The sequence below is a fragment of the Tamandua tetradactyla genome, chromosome 3 (genome assembly GCF_023851605.1).
Source record: "Tamandua tetradactyla isolate mTamTet1 chromosome 3, mTamTet1.pri, whole genome shotgun sequence".
Lineage (NCBI taxonomy): Eukaryota > Metazoa > Chordata > Mammalia > Pilosa > Myrmecophagidae > Tamandua > Tamandua tetradactyla.
This window is the reverse complement of record NC_135329.1, coordinates 59,336,650-59,356,650: the sequence shown is the minus strand read 5'-3', so window position 1 is coordinate 59,356,650 and position 20,001 is coordinate 59,336,650. Positions and strand designations below refer to the sequence as shown.

At 37.5% G+C, this 20,001-nt stretch overlaps 1 protein-coding gene and 1 long non-coding RNA gene across 4 annotated transcripts in view; both read right to left on the bottom strand.

Moving 5' to 3' along the window:
- LOC143677348 (uncharacterized) overlaps positions 1 to 14,993 on the bottom strand; it is a 65,578-nt gene extending 50,585 nt beyond the window's left edge. For both annotated transcript variants that reach the window (XM_077153212.1, XM_077153213.1), the window contains exon 1: positions 14,759 to 14,993. Coding sequence is in view for 1 of the 2 variants with exons in the window: in XM_077153213.1 (XP_077009328.1) it covers positions 14,759 to 14,798 (40 nt within the window). In the remaining variant the exon portion in view is untranslated. The remainder of the gene's footprint in view (positions 1 to 14,758) is intronic.
- A 1,077-nt stretch (positions 14,994 to 16,070) lies between these two features.
- LOC143677345 (uncharacterized) overlaps positions 16,071 to 20,001 on the bottom strand; it is an 83,955-nt gene continuing 80,024 nt past the window's right edge. For both annotated transcript variants that reach the window (XR_013172516.1, XR_013172518.1), the window contains one exon: positions 16,071 to 16,602. This is a non-coding gene — a long non-coding RNA (uncharacterized LOC143677345). The remainder of the gene's footprint in view (positions 16,603 to 20,001) is intronic.

Below are 20,001 nucleotides of genomic sequence, written 5' to 3'. Positions count from 1 at the left end.
CCTGATTTCTATCTATATAAACTGGAAAACTCACACAGTTCTTTTGGAGTATAAGGTACCTCCTCATGTGTGATACTTTGTACCTCACTTTTAGGGGCCTGTTGGAACTTTAGTCTAGTCATAGGTCTGGAAGAAATGAGGGGTGGTGGGGTGGATCATGAAAAGAATTAGAAATATCTTCCAAGTCATTTGCTTCAGGGCATTCATTTGCAGTTTTATCTGGTGAAATAGGATTACTCACTCTAGAGCTAATGCCTTCAGGAGCAGGCTGGGTGGCCAACTCCTCAAGGCAGGCTAGAGGTGGGGCAGCTATGTCCCCAGGGCAGACTCTTACAGGGTTATCTAGAGAAGACTTAGCATGACCTAGGGTTTCAACCTCACCCCTGACATCACTATCAATCCTTATGTCACCATTCCATTTTTCAGGGTCCCACTCCTTTTCAATTAATGCCCTAACTTTAACCACAGACACCATGAAACACTGAGACTTCAGTTTATGTTGTAAAGTTGCTACTCTAACAATAAGATTCTGAGTCTAATTTTCAGAGATCTCAAGTCTACGGCTATAGGAAATAAGATTTTCCTTTAAGATACTCATAGAAACTTCTACATCTGTCAGATGGCACTTAAGCTTCTCGTTTGAAGCCTTAAGCCCATCCCTTTCACTCCTTAATGTATCCTGTATATCTAACAACAACCAGCCAACATCTCTATACCTCTTATTTCCACAAAATCCTGTAAAGGTGTCAAAAACATTACCCCTCAGAGCCTGGCTTTGTACAAGCGAAGCATGAGAATTGAATGGTGATATTTTGACTATCTCTTTTGCCAACTCACTCCATGGATTGGGAGTGTCATTCTGATTATGGGAATCAGAGTCCTTAGTGTCTTTGAGTCCAGTCAGAACAGAAAACCATTCATAAAAGCTCATTTTTAAGATTCTGTTTCTTAAGAACCAATCCTGGTACCAAGTTGTATTAGTTAGGGTTCTCTAGAGTGACAGAATCAACAGGGAACACTTGCAAATATAAAATTTATAAAAGTGTGTCACGTAACCATGGGAATGCAGAGTCCAAAATCCACAGGGCAGTCTTTGAAGCTGATGATTCTGATGGAGGGTCTAGACGAACTCCATAGGAGTTCCTGCCGCCAAAGCAGGAAGAGAGCCTGTCTCTTCCAAATCCTCCTTAAAAGACTTCCACTGATTAGATTAAGCATCACTCATTGCAGAAGATGTGCCCCTTGGCTGATTACAAATGGAAGCAGCTGTGGATGCAGCTGACGTGATCATGATTTAATTCTATGAAATATCCTCATCACAACAGACAGGCCAGCACTTGCCCAACAAGACAAACAGGTACCATCATTTGGCCAAGCTGATATATGAAACTGACCATGACACCCACAACATGACACATGACTTCCAAGTGTAAGTTTCCCTGCTAATGTGTGACATGACTCCCAGGGATGAGCCTGGCCCTGGAATTGTGGGATTCAGAATGCCTTCTTGACCAAAAAGGGGAAGAGAAATGAAACAAAATAAAGTTTCAGTAGCTAAGAGATTTCCAAAAGGTTAAAGAGGTCATTCTGCAAGCTTCAGTCAGATATGGCAAATTGCCAAAGTATACCAAGTCCCAACCAACAGTATTCATGAAAACCCTAAAGAATACTCTGGGCTCTATCTAAGATTCTATAAAAGTTTTACCTGGTATGTTAATTTTTTCAGAAATTTAAAACTTCCAGATTGTTCCTATGCCAGATAAGCCCTATAACCTAGAGGTACCATTCTCCAAGAACATCAACCAGTTTCATTCTTCTACATCATAATGTTGATACCCCTTTGCAAAATAATTAGAATTGTCATTGCTGAGATATTCCTGAAGATTCAGAGAATGATCAAATGGGCGACAGGAGTTACAACAGAGAAGTCAGGATTTAACAATTGGTTATAACTACTGAATCATTATGTAGATATTTCTTTTTAGGTTCTAGTATATTGGAATAGCCAGAAGGATTACTTGAAAGTGCTGAACTGTAACCCATTAGCCTTGATCTTTGATAATGATAACTATATAGCTCTTACCATGTGTGCTGGTTTGAAAGGATGTATGTCCCCTAGAAAAGCCAGGTTTTAATCTAAATGCCATTTCATAAAGGCAGAATAATCTCTATTCAATACTTTATGTTTGACACTGTAATCAGATCATTTCCCTGGAGATGTGACTTAATCAAGAGTGGTTGTTAAGCTGGATCAGATGACGACATGTCTCCATTCATTTGGGTGGGTCTTGAGACATTTCTGGAGTCCTATAAAAGAGGAAACATTTTGGAGAATGAAAGAGATTCAGAGAGACAAGAGAATACTGCTGCACCCCGAAGCAGAGAGTCCACGAGCCAATGACCTTTGGAGATGAAGAAGGAAAACTTCTTCCTGGGAGCTTCATGAAACCAGAAGCCAGGAGAGAAGAAGCTAGCAGATGACGCCGTGTTCACCATGTGTCCTTCCAAATGAGAGAGGAACCCTGACCATGTTCACCATATGCCTTTCCAGATGAGAGAGAAACTCTGACTGTGCTCACCATGTCACCATGTGCCCTCCCATTTAAGAGAGAAACCCTGAACTTCATCGGCCTTCTTGAACCATGGTATCTCTCCCTGGATGCCTTAAATTGGACATTTCTATAGACTTGTTTTAACTGGGACATTTTCTCAGCCTTAGAACTGTAAACTAGCAACTTATTAAATTCCCCTTTTTAAAAGTCATTCTGTTTCTGGTATATTGCATTCCAGCAGCTAGCAAACTAGAACACCATGTGACCAAGTGATTGTAAAAACCTCATGTCTGGCACCACCTTTATCTAACATATGATTAGATATGTAATAAAGACATGCACAGAAAAAAAGAAACATCTGAATTCCTTTCAAATGTTTAATAAAATTGGGAATGACGTGGCAACAAGATTTTGTACTGCACTGTTAAATTATATATATAATTAATCCTTATCAAAACAAGCATAAAAGTTGCTTCCAGTTTTGCTTGTAACTAGCAACATTTTAAACCTGTTCTAGAGAGCACTACCACTCCAAGACTCTATTCTTCACCTGAGTAACCTGTTGTATTTTTGTCAGATCATTACGCATGTTGAAAGCATTCATGTTTATTCATCTTCCATTTATTTTTCTTTACAGATTTATTTCAGAGAATTCCAACCATTTCCATGTAGAGACACATTGTGATAGACCTGCTGAATCTCCAGGACCTGGAATATTTCCTAGAACACATAATACAGTCAAAGGATTTACAATAAGGAATGAATGAATTTGCAAAACTGCTTTCAAATGGCCTTACACATCCAACATCATAAGAGGGTTATAATTTTATAATGGTCTGGTATTTCCAATCAAGATAAACAAATGAGTATCCCACAGAATGAAGCACTGTCTTGGCTTATTATCTGTGTAAATAGGGTGTGACCCCTGGAATGTAAACCTTATTAGGTTTACTAACATTTTAAAGGAAATACAAAACAGAGGTTATATTCACCTTGAGAAGTAGAAGCTGGATATGGCAGGACTTTGGGAGAAGAGCAAACTGTTCTTTTCTTTGGAACCAGTCTCAGAACATAGCTGACCTCACTGAGTCTTCCAATTTTTGAGTTCTGATGAGTTCTCCAAACAATAGATGTGAGCCAAATTTACTTATATTTTTATAAGTCTTGACCAAGTGCAGACATTTTAAATAGCAAAACAACATCTTATGTTCTATTGTGTCAACTTTGGTCCCACCATATTCATTCCTATTTTGACTATTTGTGTCCTTTGTACATTTTTTTGTGTGTGTGCTGTATGGCGGGGGTCACATTTCATTCTTTTTCCATGTGAGTTTCCCATTATTGCAGCACCATTTGTTGAATTTTTGTTTTTTCTTTCTTTTGTTTGCTTTCTGTTTGTTTTGGGGAAGTGCATGGGCCAGGAATCAAACCCAGGTCTCCCACATGGCAGGCGAGAATTCTACCCTGCACACCCCCACTTTGTCCATTTTTGTTTTGAATCAATTTCATTACTTTTAATTGCTTCGTTCCAAAATTCTATTCAATCTATAGATTGAATATTCCAAGATTTGCTATTTGATATTATAAATATTAAATATTTTTAAGTCACATGTGGCTATTAAATTTAAATTATTTATATTTAATTAAACTAAAAAATTCAGTTCTTCAGTGGCACCAGTCAAATTTCAAATGGCTTCTGTAATTGACTGTGAAGATAAAGAACATTATCTCCATTGCAGAAAGCACTATTAGGAATGCTGATCTGAATCTTAGCTATTTCTTTCATTTTTTTCCTTATAAATGATTTATTTTTTCTTTACTAATTTCCTTCCACCTTTTCAAAAATGTTGTTTTATTGTATTTCTTTTAACTTCTTAAGGTAGGTTTAATATTATTTGATTATTTATTTTAATATAGGTATTTTTCACAGTATAAAGCCAATAATTTTTCTGGGAATACTGCCTTAGCTTTATGACTTTAGCAATTTTATGTTATATAATCAACTATTTATATTTCACAATGTTTATTTTTAAAATTTATGCCATGTGATGTAAAAGAGTTTTCCCTATTTTCAGTTTATAGAGTATGTTTTCTGAATGTATTCTCTTTTGAATAAAGAATATTGGTTACTGCTTTAAAATTTTTGAGGTTTTCCTACATCTTATTTTATGAACCATTAGTTTGTTAGATCCATGAGCTCTTTAAGGATAGAATTTTTTTTTTGGTTATGGTACTTTCATATATTTATTTGTTGAGTAACTGTGGGATCTATTCTTTTTTTTTTTTTTTTTTTTTGAGAAAGTTGTAAAGATTTTCTATTGCCAAAACAAGTAAGAGATCCAGGGATAACAGATGATAAACAAGTTAAGTAGGCCTGAGATGGTGCCCTCATGCTCAGCCTATGTCAGGAAACCAGAACATAACTTCTTGTTAGTGCTGCTTCTTCCAGAACCTGAAGCCTGAGAACAACTAATCATAAATGGCCACTCCCTTTTTTTTCTAGTTTAGTTTCTCTAAGTAAAGGCTAACCCAAGTAAGGAAAACTATTCTGTACCAATTAATAAAGTTACTTTCTTTAAGATGATTTTCTTCTGCCTATATAAGTTTTGCTTTTGTTGTCACTCTCCAGAGCTTCCTTCCATTTTATGGCTTGGATATTGTCTAATTCATTAATTTATTCATTAATAAAGGAGTAAGATCTAAAAAACTAAGTTTTTATGGATTTTTGGTTTGTTTTTTAATGACAATTTTGGTGATGATGACAAGTTGTGAAAGCAACTGCTAAGGACTCTGGAGAAAACATAGAAGAAAGTAATCACTGAACAATTTGAGTTCTCTGTTCTCCCCACCTTCTACAAGGTTCATGGGTAAATTACTCTAAAATCTGAGTTCCATTCTTTTTGTATTTTAGCTCTCTGACCTCACTATCTCTCAGTTCAAAGGGGAGTGGTCAATCTTTTTGATGAGTAAGATAAAATTTTAAGTCTGAGTCCCCAACTGTTTGGCACAGTCCACAGATTCATTTTTAGTAGTGTAGTTTCTTTGCCTATGTACCAGGTAAGAAATGAAGTGAGAAAGATGGCATTCTCAAACTATTAAAATTTTGATTCTCCATCTTCTGGCACTGTACCACTTACATATTTAAAACTGTCTAACAAAATGGCAAAATCTCAACAAAGACAACCTAGTATTCCAGTGTGCATTACGGGAAACATTCCAACTAGACAAAATTACTCATCTCAGAAACACACTCTAGAACAGTAGTCTCATACCAGTTAAATAGAATGCCTATTTTAATTGGTACTCAGAGTATATTAAAAACTTTCAATACTCTAAAATAGTTTATTAAGGGATTCTGTGCAAAAGGCAAATGAGAAATCAAAAGCTCATGAGATTTCTGTTTTGTCTAACAAAAATTTTAAAACAGCAAATTTTTTAAATGCAATCTATAAACTTTCCGTCTTTGGTCTGCTGTATAGTTTCCTACTTTGAATGGTATTACCAAATTAGCTTATAAAAGAGCTCTATTCAAACTAATTTAAAGATAAATAAGCACTTATAATAAGAATACTTCTAAAGTTCTAGCGCTTAAGGTAACCAAACATATTTCCAATGAAAAAAAGTATTTACAGAATGAAATCCAAGTGTTTTGAAGAAATTTAAAGTTCCCGTAATTCAGAAAACCTGTAACAAACAGGACTAATTTAATATTATTAGTCAAATATAAACAGCTATGTCTTTGGAGTTCCCACTGTAAGAACAATACAGGCATATAATTATATTCTACTTGGGTGTGCTCTTCCTAAATCTACACAGGATTACTGCTCAAATAAACTAACATAACTACTAGATGTCTAAGGTGATGAAAAATGTAAATTTGTACTTAAAGACCAGTTAGGTTTTAAAAGATATTAGCTTGAAAATAATTTCCAAGATATTTCTGATAACAAATATTTAAGGTATGCAAGGCATTTTTTAAGGGAAAAAAAGTAGTTTTTTATTAAAAGAAGATCATTGCAAAGTGAGAAACAAGAATATGTAGAATTATCATTACTGGTACAGACAGTTGTAGAAAGTCTGCAGAAAGCACATTTTATTTGGTTGAGATCTAAGATTTGATAGGTTTTTAAGAGTCTTAAGAGTTTTTTCATCAGACAGTAACTTCACGCAAAACTAGAATTTGATTTTTCTCTTTGTTAAAATAAGTTCTCAGAAGACCTAAATAGATGGAAGGGCATACCGTGTTCATGGATTGGAAGACTAAATATAGTTAAGATGTCAATCCTACCTAAATTGATTTACAGATTCAATGCAATACCAATCAAAATCCCAACAACTTATTTTTCAGAAATAGAAAAACCAATAAGCAAATTTATCTGGAAGGGCAGGGTGCCCCGAATTGCTAAAAACATCTTGAGGAAAAAAAACGAAGCTGGAGGTCTCGCGCTGCCTGACTTTAAGGCATATTATGAAGCCACAGTGGTTAAAACAGCATGGTATTGGCATAAAGATAGATATATCGACCAATGGAATCGAATAGAGTGCTCAGATATAGACCCTCTCATCTATGGACATTTGATCTTTGATAAGGCAGTCAAGCCAACTCACCTGGGACAGAGCAGTCTCTTCAATAAATGGTGCCTAGAGAACTGGATATCCATATGCAAAAGAATGAAAGAAGACCCATCTCTCACACCCTATACAAAAGTTAACTCAAAATGGATCAAAGATCTAAACATTAGGTCTAAGACCATAAAACAGTTAGAGGAAAATGTTGGGAGATATCTTATGGATCTTACAACTGGAGGCGGTTTTATGGACCTTAAACCTAAAGCAAGAGCACTGAAGAAGGAAATAAATAAATGGGAACTCCTCAAAATTAAACACTTTTGTGCATCAAAGAACTTCATCAAGAAAGTAGAAAGACAGCCTTCACAATGGGAGACAATATTTGGAAATGATATATCAGATAAAGGTCTAGTATCCAGAATTTATAAAGAGATTGTTCATCTCAACAACAAAAAGACAGCCAACCCAATTACAAAATGGGAAAAAGACTTGAACAGACACCTCTCAGAAGAGGAAATACGGATGGCCAAGAGGCACATGAAGAGATGCTCAATGTCCCTGGCCATTAGAGAAATGCAAATCAAAACCACAATGAGATATCATCTCACACCCACCAGAATGGCCATTATCAACAAAACAGAAAATGACAAGTGCTGGAGAGGATGCGGAGAAAGAGGCACACTTATCCACTGTTGGTGGAATGTCAAAGGGTGCAACCACTGTGGAAGGCAGTTTTGCGGTTCCTCAAAAAGCTGAATATAGAATTGCCATACGACCCAGCAATACCATTGCTAGGTATCTACTCAAAGGACTTAAGGGCAAAGACACAAACGGACATTTGCACACCAATGTTTATAGCAGCATTATTTACAATTGCAAAGAGATGGAAACAGCCAAAATCTCCATCAACAGAAGAGTGGCTAAACAAACTGTGGTATATACATACGATGGAATATTATGCAGCTTTAAGACAAGATAAACTTATGAACCATGTAATAACATGGATGGACCTAGAGAATATTATGCTGAGTGAATCCAGCCAAAAACTAAAGGACAAATACTGTATGGTCCCACTGATGTGAACGGACATTCGAGAATAAACTTGAAATATGTCATTGGTAACAGAGTTCAGCAGGAGTTAGAAACAGGGTAAGACAATGGGTAATTGAAGCTGAAGGGATACAGACTGTGCAACAGGACTAGATACAAAAACTCAAAAATGGACAGCACAATAATACCTAATTGTAAAGTAATCATGTTAAAACACTGAATGAAGCTGCATCTGAGCTAGGTTTTTGTTTTGTTTTGTTTTGATTTTACTATTATTACTTTTATTTTTTTCTCTATATTAACATCCTATATCTTTTTCGGTTATGTTGCTAGTTCTTCTAAACCAATGCAAATGTACTAAGAAATGATGATCATGCATCTATGTGATGATGTTAAGAATTAATGATTGCATGTGTAGAATGGTATGATCTCTAAATGTTGGGTTAATTTCTTTTTTTCCGTTAATTAAAAAAAAAAAAAAAAAAAGAGAAGGGATAATTGGAGATGAAGGGATACAGACTGTACAACGGGACTGGATATAAAAACTCAGAAATGGACAGCACAATACTACCCAATTGTAATGCAATTATGTTAAAACACTGAATGAAGCTGCATGTGAGGTATAGGTTTTTTGTTTTTGTTTTTTTTGTTTTTTTTTCTTTCTATTATTGTTTTAATTCTTATTCTGTTGTCTTTTATTTCTTTTTCTAAATCGATGCAAATGTACTAAGAAATGATGAATATGCAACTATGTGATGTTATTAAGAATTACTGATTGTACATGTAGATTGGAATGATTTCTAATTGTTTTGTTAATTCTTTTTTTAATTAATAAAAAAAAAAAAGGATAAAAAAAAAAAATAAAATAAGTTCTCTTGGGCAGGCCACGATGGCTCAGTGGCAGAGTTCTTGCCTGCCATGCCAGAGACCAGGGTTCAATTCCCAGTGCCTGCCCATGTAAAAAAAAAAAAAAAAAAAAAAAAAGAGTTCTCTTGATTATTGGTCTACTCTTAATAAAATGTTATAAAAGGCTTTTCTTAACCACCTGAGTAACCAGTTTAGAAGGCAGACATTCTGTATCTTAGAATAATCTCGTTCTTTATAATGACCTTATCATCCTTTGTTGATTTAGAGCACAAGTCTTCTGACTTTTAAAATAATTATTTTGGGACTTCGGGAGAAGATGGCGGCTTAGTAAGACGCGCGGGTCTTAGTTCCTCCTCCAGAAAAGCAACTAAAGAAACAGAAACAATACGAAACAGCTCCCGGAGCCACGACAGAGACCAAAAAGACAGCGTACCCCATTCTGGAACGGCTGAACGGGCAGGGAGAATGCGCTGCGGTGAGATACCCGAGGGACGCGCGTTTTCCCGCCGGGGCGGCTGGCGACTGGGGTCCCCTCCATGCACGTGGCTCCCCGGTCTGACTGGGAACATTGGATAGCGGGGCCCTCCCGCCACGCTTGGCGTCTCGGGCCAGCTGGGCAATTTGGACCAGCACTCCCCCAAGCCGCGGCGGCCGGCGACCCCCCCCCTCCATGCGCGGTTTCCTGGGCCGACTGCGAGATTCGGATTGGCAAGTTAAAGGAGCCACAGCATCTTTTACCAGTGGGCCCCACAGACAGACGAGCGCCATGAGCGCCACCTACTGGGTAGGAAAAGAAAAACAGAGCCCAGAGATTTCACAGAAAAACCTTTCAACCAGCTGGGTCCCACACCCAGGAAAATCTGATCAAATGCCCAGACACCAGCAGAAAATAATGGATGACGCTCGGAAAATTGAAGATATGGCCCAGTCAAAGGAACAAACCAATAGTTCAAATGAGATACAGGAGCTGAGACAACTAATGCTAACTATACGAACAGAAATGGAAAAACTCTTCAAAAACCAAATCAATAAATTGAGGGAGGACATGAAGAAGACATGGGCTGAACAAAAAGAAGAAATAGAAAATCTGAAAAAACAAATCACAGAACTTATGGGAGTGAAGGACAAAGAAGAAAAAATGGAAAAAACAATGGATACCTACAATGGTAGATCTAAAGAGACAGAAGCTACAATTAGTGAACTGGAGGATGGAACATCTGAATTCCAAACAGAAACAGAAACTATAGGGAAAAGAATGGAAAAACTTGAGCAGGGGATCAGGGAACTGAATGACAATATGAAGCGCACAAATATACGTGTTGTGGATGTCCCAGAAGGAGAAGAGAAGGGAAAAGGAGGAGAAAAACTAATGGAAGAAATTATCACTGAAAATTTCCCAACTCTTATGAAAGACCTAAATTTACAGATCCAAGAAGTGCAGCGCACCCCAAAGAGAATAGACCCAAATAGGCGTTCTCCAAGACACTTACTAGTTAGAATGTCAGAGGCCAAAGAGAAAGAGAGGATCTTGAAAGCAGCAAGAGAAAAACAATCTGTCACATACAAGGGAAACCCAATAAGACTATGTGTAGATTTCTCAGCAGAAACCATGGAAGCTAGAAGACAGTGGGATGATATATTTAAATTACTAAAAGAGAAAAACTGCCAACCAAGACTTCTATATCCAGCAAAATTGTCCTTCAAAAATGAAGGAGAAATTAAAACATTCTCAGACAAAAAGTCACTGAGAGAATTTGTGACCAAGAGACCAGCTCTGCAAGAAATACTAAAGGGAGCACTAGAGTCAGATACGAAAAGACAGAAGAGAGAGGTATGGAGTAAAGTGTAGAAAGAAGGAAAATCAGATATGATATATAATACAAAAGCCAAAATGGTAGAGGAAAATATTATCCAAACAGTAATAACACTAAAAGTTAATGGACTGAATTTCCCAATCAAAAGACATAGACTGGCAGAATGGATTACGACCCAGCAATACCACTGCTAGGTATCTACTCAAAGGACTTAAGGGCAAAGACACAGACGGACATTTGCACACCAGTGTTTATAGCAGCATTATCTACAATTGCAAAGAGATGGAAACAGCCAAAATGTCCATCAACAGACGAGTGGCTAAACAGTGGCGTATACCTACGATGGAATATTATGCAGCTTTAAGACAGACTAAACTTATGAAGCATTAATAACATGGATGGACCTAGAGAACATTATGCTGAGTGAGTCTAGCCAAAAACTAAAGGACAAATACTGTATGGTCCCACTGATGTGAACCGACATTCGAGAATCAGCTTGGAATATATCATTGGTAACAGAGACCAGCAGGAGTTAGAAACAGGGTAAGATAAGGGGTAATTGGAGCTGAAGGGATACAGACTGTGCAACAGGACTAGATACAAAAACTCAAAAATGGACAGCACAATAATACCTAAGTGTAATGTAACTATGTTGGAACACTGAATGAAGCTGCACCTGAAATATGGTTTTTTGTGTGTTTGTTTGTTTGTTTGTATCTTTTGTTTTTGTTTTTTCTTTTTCCTTTTTATATATATATTTTTTATTAGTATTATTATTTTAATTCTCTTCTCTATATTAACATTCTATATCTTTTTCTGCTGTTTTGCTAGTTCTTTTCCTAAATCGATGCAAATGTACTAAGAAATGATGATCATACATCTATGTGATGATACTAAGAATTACTGAGTGCATGTGTAGAATGGAATGATTTCTAAATGTTGTGTTAATTTCTTTTCTTTTTTTTGATTAATAAAAAAAAATTAAAAAAAAAATAATAATAATTATTTTGAGTAAGTTATGTATGTTTATAAAGACATGAGGCTCATTTTCAGTAAAATTGTTTTCATATAGCAAAATCTTAATTCCCTCCATTCCCCAGAAAAAAAGCTAATTGTGGAAATCATCTTCTTCAAGAAAGTTTAATTTTCTCTTGTGTACAATGTTTTGGTTTGAAGTTGTCATGTTTCCCAGAAAATGTCATGTTCTTTTAATTCATTCCTGTCAGTATAGAATTACTGTGAGTGGGAACTTTTGATTAGGTTGTTTCAATTGCGATGTGACCCACCCAATTCAAGGTGGGTTTTAATCCTTCATTGGAACCCTTTACAAGAGGACAAAGCACAGAAAATAGACATCTTAGTGAGAAAAGCCCCAGAGATACTAAGAGAGGACTCACTGAAGCTAAGAAAAAATGCCACTGGAATGAGGAGGTGAAATCAATAAAGTACTGCATGAAGCACTGGATATAGGACACAGTGATTCATTAGGAATATCACAAAAGCAAAGAGAGTACAAGTTCCATCATAGGAAAAGGAATCCCGGCCAAGTGTGGCTTTTAATTGAACTAAGATCTCAAAGCAATCTTAGGTTCCCCTCATTGACAAGGCCAGAGCACTGTTTCAGAACAGTGTTAAGAGGACCAAGAATTGTTTAAATTAGACAAGGAACACCACTACTCCCTGATTTGTTAATGTATGTGTTGCTAGTGGTAAGGGAATCAAGAAGACAGGGTTCTGGAACAGAAACATTATTTAACTATTATTTGCCCTACTTATCTAGGGCAAATAATGCAAAATTATGTAATAATGAGGTCCCCAAACACCACTGTTGAGATTATTTAGTCCAAATTTAAACTAAAGCAGTATAAAATGGCTTCTTCCACATAACAAAGGAAATTTTGCACTAATGTTTCTCAAAAGCCAGCTGTAGCCTCAGTTTAAGAGGTTTTTATAAAATATATCATTAGTATGTCAGAGCCAAGATTAAAAAAGGGGAAGTGGGGAACTAGTCACCCTCTACCCAGGATCCTTGGAACAGAAAATACTTGGAACAGAGTAGGCATATACACATTCAAGCCATGGGGTCTGAACTCATGAGTCTGCTCATTATTTCAACCCTTCCATTGCATGTCCATTTTGCATGGCCTGAAGACTGCTGGATCCTCGGCCATTTAGGTGTCCTAGTCATGGCTCACTTCTATTCAAAAGGGTTTCTAAACTCCTGGACAAGCCTGTATTAAAGCCCCCTGAATCAGAAGGACCTTGAACCCTAATGCTCCATTTTTACTATGAGTTTCTGTCCTTATCTCCAATCCTCGAATCTATCACAATAGAATTTGGTCCAGGTAAAGTTGTGGAAAATTCAAAAGTATATCAACTTCCGGTTTCTGCTTAAGGGAAGAGTTGGATGTCCTCCACATATCTTAGGTCACCACATTAAAGACTGGAAATTGTCCTTATTGATACATCAAGTTAGTGAGGGTGAGGGTGAATGATAGTCTAAATAACATTTTCCTTTCAAATATAAGTGAAACCTATGGGCCATATTAATAAGAAAAGTTTTCCAGATGACCAGTATCTGGAAGAATGATCCAGATATTTCTATCCTTAATTACATAGTTATTTTTGTCATCAGTAAGATGTCATCACCAATCCCAGGCAATATCAAACCTAATTTCAAACAAGGAAATGATAAGGACCAAGTCATCATAAACCAGGATATCAGGATCTTTCAAAATGGGAATGGCTGGGGCGGGCCGCGGTGGCTCAGCGGGCAAGAGTGCTTGCCTGCCGTGCCGGAGGACCCCGGTTCGATTCCCGGCCCCAGCCCATGTAAAAAACAAACAAACAAACAAAATATAATAAAACAAGAAAATGTTTAAAAATGTTTCCCTTTCTTCCTCCCTTCCTTCCTTCTCTGTCTTTCCTTCCTTTCCTCCCTCTCTCTTTAAAAAAAAAAAAAAAATGGGAATGGCTGAGGTAAACGAAATGAAAGTCACAGATGTAAGAGACCAGAACTCTTTCAAAACCTTTTCATTGCAAAAGGTGAAGCAGGATAATCTGTGGAAAGTTTAGGGTTGAATGCGCAGGTGAAAGCTTTGGGGTTATGTGGCCTTTCTATGCTCTATTTTTCCACTCCGTGAAGTGGGAACGGTAAGAGGACCTACCTATTATTTTACGTTTATAATTGCTGATCCTCTAAGACTCTGAGAGGATGATTCTGAGTGACAACTTTTATAAATTGTAAGAATTTGTCATGTCACATCCTCCATTTGGCTAAGATTGCTCTTCTATCAGTGTGAACAACAAATATGAGTACCTCTTACGTAACATTTTGTGAGACATAATGAGTTAGTACATAAAAAATACACAGAACGTTATCTAATGTACCTTCAGGTTTCAAGTAACATTTATTATGACCTGATAACCCTCCCAGTCTTTCAAAGTTTCAAAACTCCCATGCTTTCGAAAATTTTTCTTAAAATAGAAAAGCCTATGCCAACTGATAAAAGCATAAGGAAACATTGAACTAGCAATACCACAGTCCAATACAAGTTCCTTCAACCACCTAGAATGTGAGAGACAGCTCACAAACGTAACATACAATCTTCTTGAAATCTTAACGCATGATTATTAGAACACAGACATCGCTATAAGTCGATCTTCATTGATTGAAATAAAATAACACCAACTCTTACCTGTTACCCAGCGGCCAGCCGCCGTCGGGGCGCTCCCGCCCACCTCCCTCCCCTGTCTCCCTTCCCCTCCCCGAAGAAGGAATGCCTAAGCACGACCAGAACGGGCAGAGTCCTCAGCGCCTCCGCGGAGCCCCTGGCACCCTGGCTGGGCCAGTCACCCGCTCCCGCAAGCTGTTGGGCAGCGGGCCGGCACCGTGAACTCACTTACCGGAGATAGGCTCGCCGTCGCCATCTTGCACCGGAGTCATCCGCCTCCGGACCCCTCACCCCCACGCTCTGGCTCCCTCCGGTTCTCACAGTGGAGGAAGATCCCGGAAGTATGGAATTCTCGTGCAAACAGACCGCAGTGGAAGGAGGAAGGGACGCGCTCTTGTTCTCATTCACTTCCTCTCACCGGTGAGGACAGGGAGAGAACTACCGCCCCCGGCCTAGGCCGAAGGAACCTCTGCAGCCACAGAAGCCCATCTCCACAAACTATCAAGATGAGGAAAGTGATCAAAGAACTGCCATCTTTCATCGATTTTAAGATACATATTCTTTGCATTTTAACATCTCTAAAATGTCAGGAGGTGTGTAACAATGAATACAGTGTTCTTGTTGAATTGGCAATATTTTCTCTATCCTAGTGATTCAAGAAACAATACTGCATGTTAAGACTGACGGCATCTTAGATTTGATGAAACGCGGTAGGTAGAACTTCAAACCAAGAGATGGGATGGGTGAAACCAGTCTATCTTGAAGGATATGCAGGCATAGTACCCAGAACTAATTTTAAAAGACCAAGGGTGGGCATCCATGGTATTGAAAGAAGTGTTCTAGGTAATTGCCATTTTCTGATCCCAGTCCCAAGCCTGGAATTCAGTTTTCTGGCCTGGAAGAAATCAATTCTATAAGGTCAGGCACCTGAGATTGTTGGCCCAGTAATCCTCAACAAAGTGGCTTCTACAGTTGGGCAAGTCTATATTTACCATAGACAACCTCTTGTTAGAAATGGCAGATTTACCTTCTCTTCCTCCTGAGATCCCTCTAATATAATAGGAAAGGGTTTATGTAAAGACCAAAACCCATGAGGGCATAAAGATGGGAATCTTGTAGAGCTGGAGCTAAGTGGACAGTGGTTGCTGCCTTCGCAGACTAGGGCATGAAGGCGGGTGCCCGAGGCATTGTGCATGAGATTGCAACTGGAAAAGAAAACCCCCAGACCTCTTTCCTTACCTGTTCTGCTGGCAAGCATGGTACCCTGTGTATCCTGTCCCAGCAGTGCTTGGAAAATAAGATCCAGGAGATGAGCTCAGAAGCACAGCTGCCTGAAGAAGAGCACTGTTCTGAGTCTCCTTTCAGAGGAAAGCTCCTCTCTGCAACAGTTCCTAGCTCAAAAGAAAGGACTGGTAGTAAGGCTTCCACCAGCAGCCTAGCTGGTTCTGGCCTCAAAGCTCAGCAGCCCTAGGTGCTAGAAGCTACTCACTGGTCAGGTGACTGAAAAATCTCAGGATCTCCAGACACCGTGGTAAGAGGAGGAAATAACGAAAGAGGGACTCAGAAGGAACAGAGCTGATAAAGTAAGAGAGACAAAAAATACACTAAAAACAATATCTGCAAAGATATTACAGATTTTGTTTTCAAAAACAAGAACAGGAGGCTATAAATGTTACCATCAGAAAACATGGACTTAAATAGTCAGACCCTCCTGATCCTCAGATAGAGAACAAGTCTCTGTGTCTTGGTGAGTTTATTACTGGTGCACATGTGAGGAACTGGAGGAAAAACTTTCCGAGACCAGTTCTAAGTAAGAAAAAAGATCTGAGTTTTTAATGCTCCTAAAAGACAAAGGAATGGCTAAGGTACAGAAGAAAGCAGAAAAATATTTTTTAAAAGCTAAATAAAAGTCACAGGATTCATTGAAATTGCATAACAGTCACCTGCATCATTTTGTTTGGTCAGCATTTCCTCTTTTCTGGTAGACCTTTCTTTCTTTATTGACCATTCAGGCCTTTGATCATGTCCTTCAAAATGGAAGAAGGTTCTGATATTAGTTCATATGATGTTTCATTCCTGCAAGCAGAGGAAGGGAAGATTTTATTACTGTCACAGAAAAGGAACAGGGTAAATTTTTTAAACTAAATTAACAGCAAGCTATTTCAAAACAGCTTGTAGGCTTAAGATAACTTAAAACTCCTTGAATGAAATGATACTGAAGACTATACAAAGTATTTTTTCGCTAAAGGTTATATTGAGTATTTTCTATTTATCCAGCTATCATAAAAAAAAAAAATTTGGCAAACGAGGAAGTACTCTTACAAATTCGAAACCTGAGAAGAAAATGAACAATTCAATAGAAGGGTTGAATGATAAAGTTGAAATTCTTAAATATGTGTAACAACAACAAAACCAGAAAATCAAACAACAAAAAAATGTAAGATTAATCACTCTCAGTGCTTAGAACCAGCCTGACACACCAATGTCCTCTACACTAGTAGAAGATGAGGATGGGGTGAGCTATGACAGTCCATCACCACCAAGGGCAGCCACAGGCACCACCCTCTGATCATTGCTTGTGCTGTGAGAGTTGATATTAAATATTCAGAGTATTTGTGTGCTGGATATTATTATTATTATTTTATGCGCCTTAACTTACATGACACTTAAAGCAAACAAATGGAGTAGGTACTATTACTACCCCACTTTCACAAGTGAGGAAATGGGAGCCCAGACAAGCATCACATAGCAGGGAGTAGAGGTGCACAGGCCAAATGGATCCAGAGCTTATGCTCTTTGTGCACTTAAGCCCTACATTATTGCACCTCACAAAAAATAAGTCCACCACATGATCATAAAGCATCCATAAAATAAGGGGAGGAGAGAAATCAACAAAGCAATAATTCACAAAAATTTCCTGAAACTGAGTAGTGTAGTTCTGGACTGAAAGAGCCCATGGAGGGCCAAAGACAAAGGTTAAAAGAGGTCTACACTGAGATACATCATTGAGAATTTACAAAGCACTGGAGCAAAGAGGAGATAGTAAGTTTCCAAAGAAAAAAAGAGAACACAGACAAATAGTCAGAATTAAGAAATACACCATTGTCCTGGGGACTAGAAGATGGTACCATACCCTCAAAATTCTGGGGGAAAATGATTTTCAAGCTAGCCAAACTTTTCTACCTAGTTATATATTCAGGAAAATGTGTGGGTAGAATAAAGTTAAACAGGCACCACACACACGAGGATGGCTATTATTGAAACAATGGAAAATAACAAGTGTTGGAGAGGATGTGTAGCAATGAGAACATGTTCCTTGGTGGTGGAATATCAAATATACAGTCACTGTAAAAGATAGTTTTGTGGTTCCTCAGAAAGTTAGGTATAGAATTACCAAATAACGCAGAGATCCCACTTCAAGGGATATACTCAAAAGAATTGAAACAGGGAGTCAAACAGATATTTGCCCATTGATGGTCATAGCAGCATTATTCACAATTGCCAAAAGATGGAAGCAGATGTCATCAACTGATGAATGGATAGACAAAATGGAATATATCCATACAAAGGAATAGTACTCATCTGTAAAAGGAAATGAAGTTCTGATATATGTAAAACCATAGATGAACTTTGAAGACATCATTGTGAGTGAAATAAGGCAGTTACAAAAGGACAAATATTGTATGATCTCACTGATATGAAATAATTAGAATGAGCAAATTCACAGTCAGAAACTAGAATACAGGTTACCAGGGTTGCAGTTGGGGTAGGTAATAGGAATTGAATGCTTAATTGGGGGACAGTTTCTATTTGAGGTAATGGAAAAGTTTTGGTGATTGATGGCAGTGATGATAGCACAATGGCGTGACTGTATTTAACAGCACTGAATTTTATTTATGAATGTGGTTAAAAGGGAAAATTTTGTTGTACGTATGCCACTCAAATATAAATTAAAAAAAACCCATAGGACTGTACAAAGCAAATAGTGAATCCTAATTTAAATTATGGACTACAGTTAATAGTAAAATTATAATGATATTGTTTCATTTATTGTAACAAAGGTACCACAGTAATACAAAGTGTTTATAATAGGGAAAACTGGAGTTGGGGGAGTATGTGGGAGCTTTGTATTTTCTGCATGATTTTCCTAAACCTACAACTTCCTTAATAAAAAGTTTTTCAAGACAAACAGAAAAAAATGAACATACATAATATGGTAATGGAAATTTGCTTTTGTTAGAAATAACAGCCCCAGAAGAAATGCAATGATATTTTATGATATAATTCACATCATTCAATATAGCTTAAAACTGATATATCTATAAAATGTTTTTCAATATGTAGATTAAGCTTTTAAAACAATGTATTAAAATATAATAAATATTGCCATTGTTTTATTTTCTCTAAAAAATTGTTAAAACATTTATGTTTATTTGTCCATAGAAAATGAAATGCTTTCTGGAAGAAAGATATCTCTAGTAACTTAATCTTTATATTAAATATTCTGTACCCAAAACCAAAGCCCAAGGATTCTTAGGGTTAAGCTTTCAGAGGGTAATTTCTCACTTTTCCCTAGAATCCCCACTAGAGTTGGCCAGGTAGCCTTTCTCCATCATGTGGACTGTGGCATATTGCCACACAGTGGAGGTGGAAATCTCAAACAACAGTATTGTAATATTACAAGAGGCAGCAACATACAGCATGAAAGACAGGTAGTTCACCTCCTTTGCCTGAGTAACTCACTTCCACTTTTCTTCAACTATTTTCTCAGTATCACCTGATTAAACACTGGCCCTAAGACAACTCTATGGATCCCGAATAGTGGAGTAGTTGGTATCTATATCAATTTGTCACTCTAGTCACTGAATTGAGAAAAATCCCATGAGAAGACAGGCTTTCAGTGCAGAGAGAGGCTGTTAGCATGGAGTTAGAGTCCTCTGATCCTGAAAGTTCACTTGGAGGACTTTGATATTATAAGTATTGGGGGCTAAGTCAAGTAGGATGTCCCCTCAATGTTCTCTCCATTTTCATTTTTGATAGTAGGTTTAAAATTTTCCCATCACTTTACTAGGCTGAAGCATAGGCAGAAATATTGACCCCCAAATGGCAAGATGTGGAAAATATGGCCCTATGCTAGTATGTCTAAATCAAATACTTTTATCTACATATTATTTATTCTTTAATACATACACTGATCATATTCATTGAGTCTTTTCATATAGCATACACTATGTGGCTACTGTGGTACAAGACTGATCCGGACAGGTGCTAACTCTATTCTCTTCAGCTCTTACAATCCAGACAAGGGAGAAATTTGAACTAAAAATCACAATAAAGAGTAGTGCATGCCTTGCTGTGGAGATGGGGAGATATGAAGGAGCATAAAAAAGGGAACAATTTTGGGTGGAGTGTTTAGGAAGCCTGCTAAGATGATATATGTAAGTAGATAACTGAAGGATAAAAAAAACTCCAATG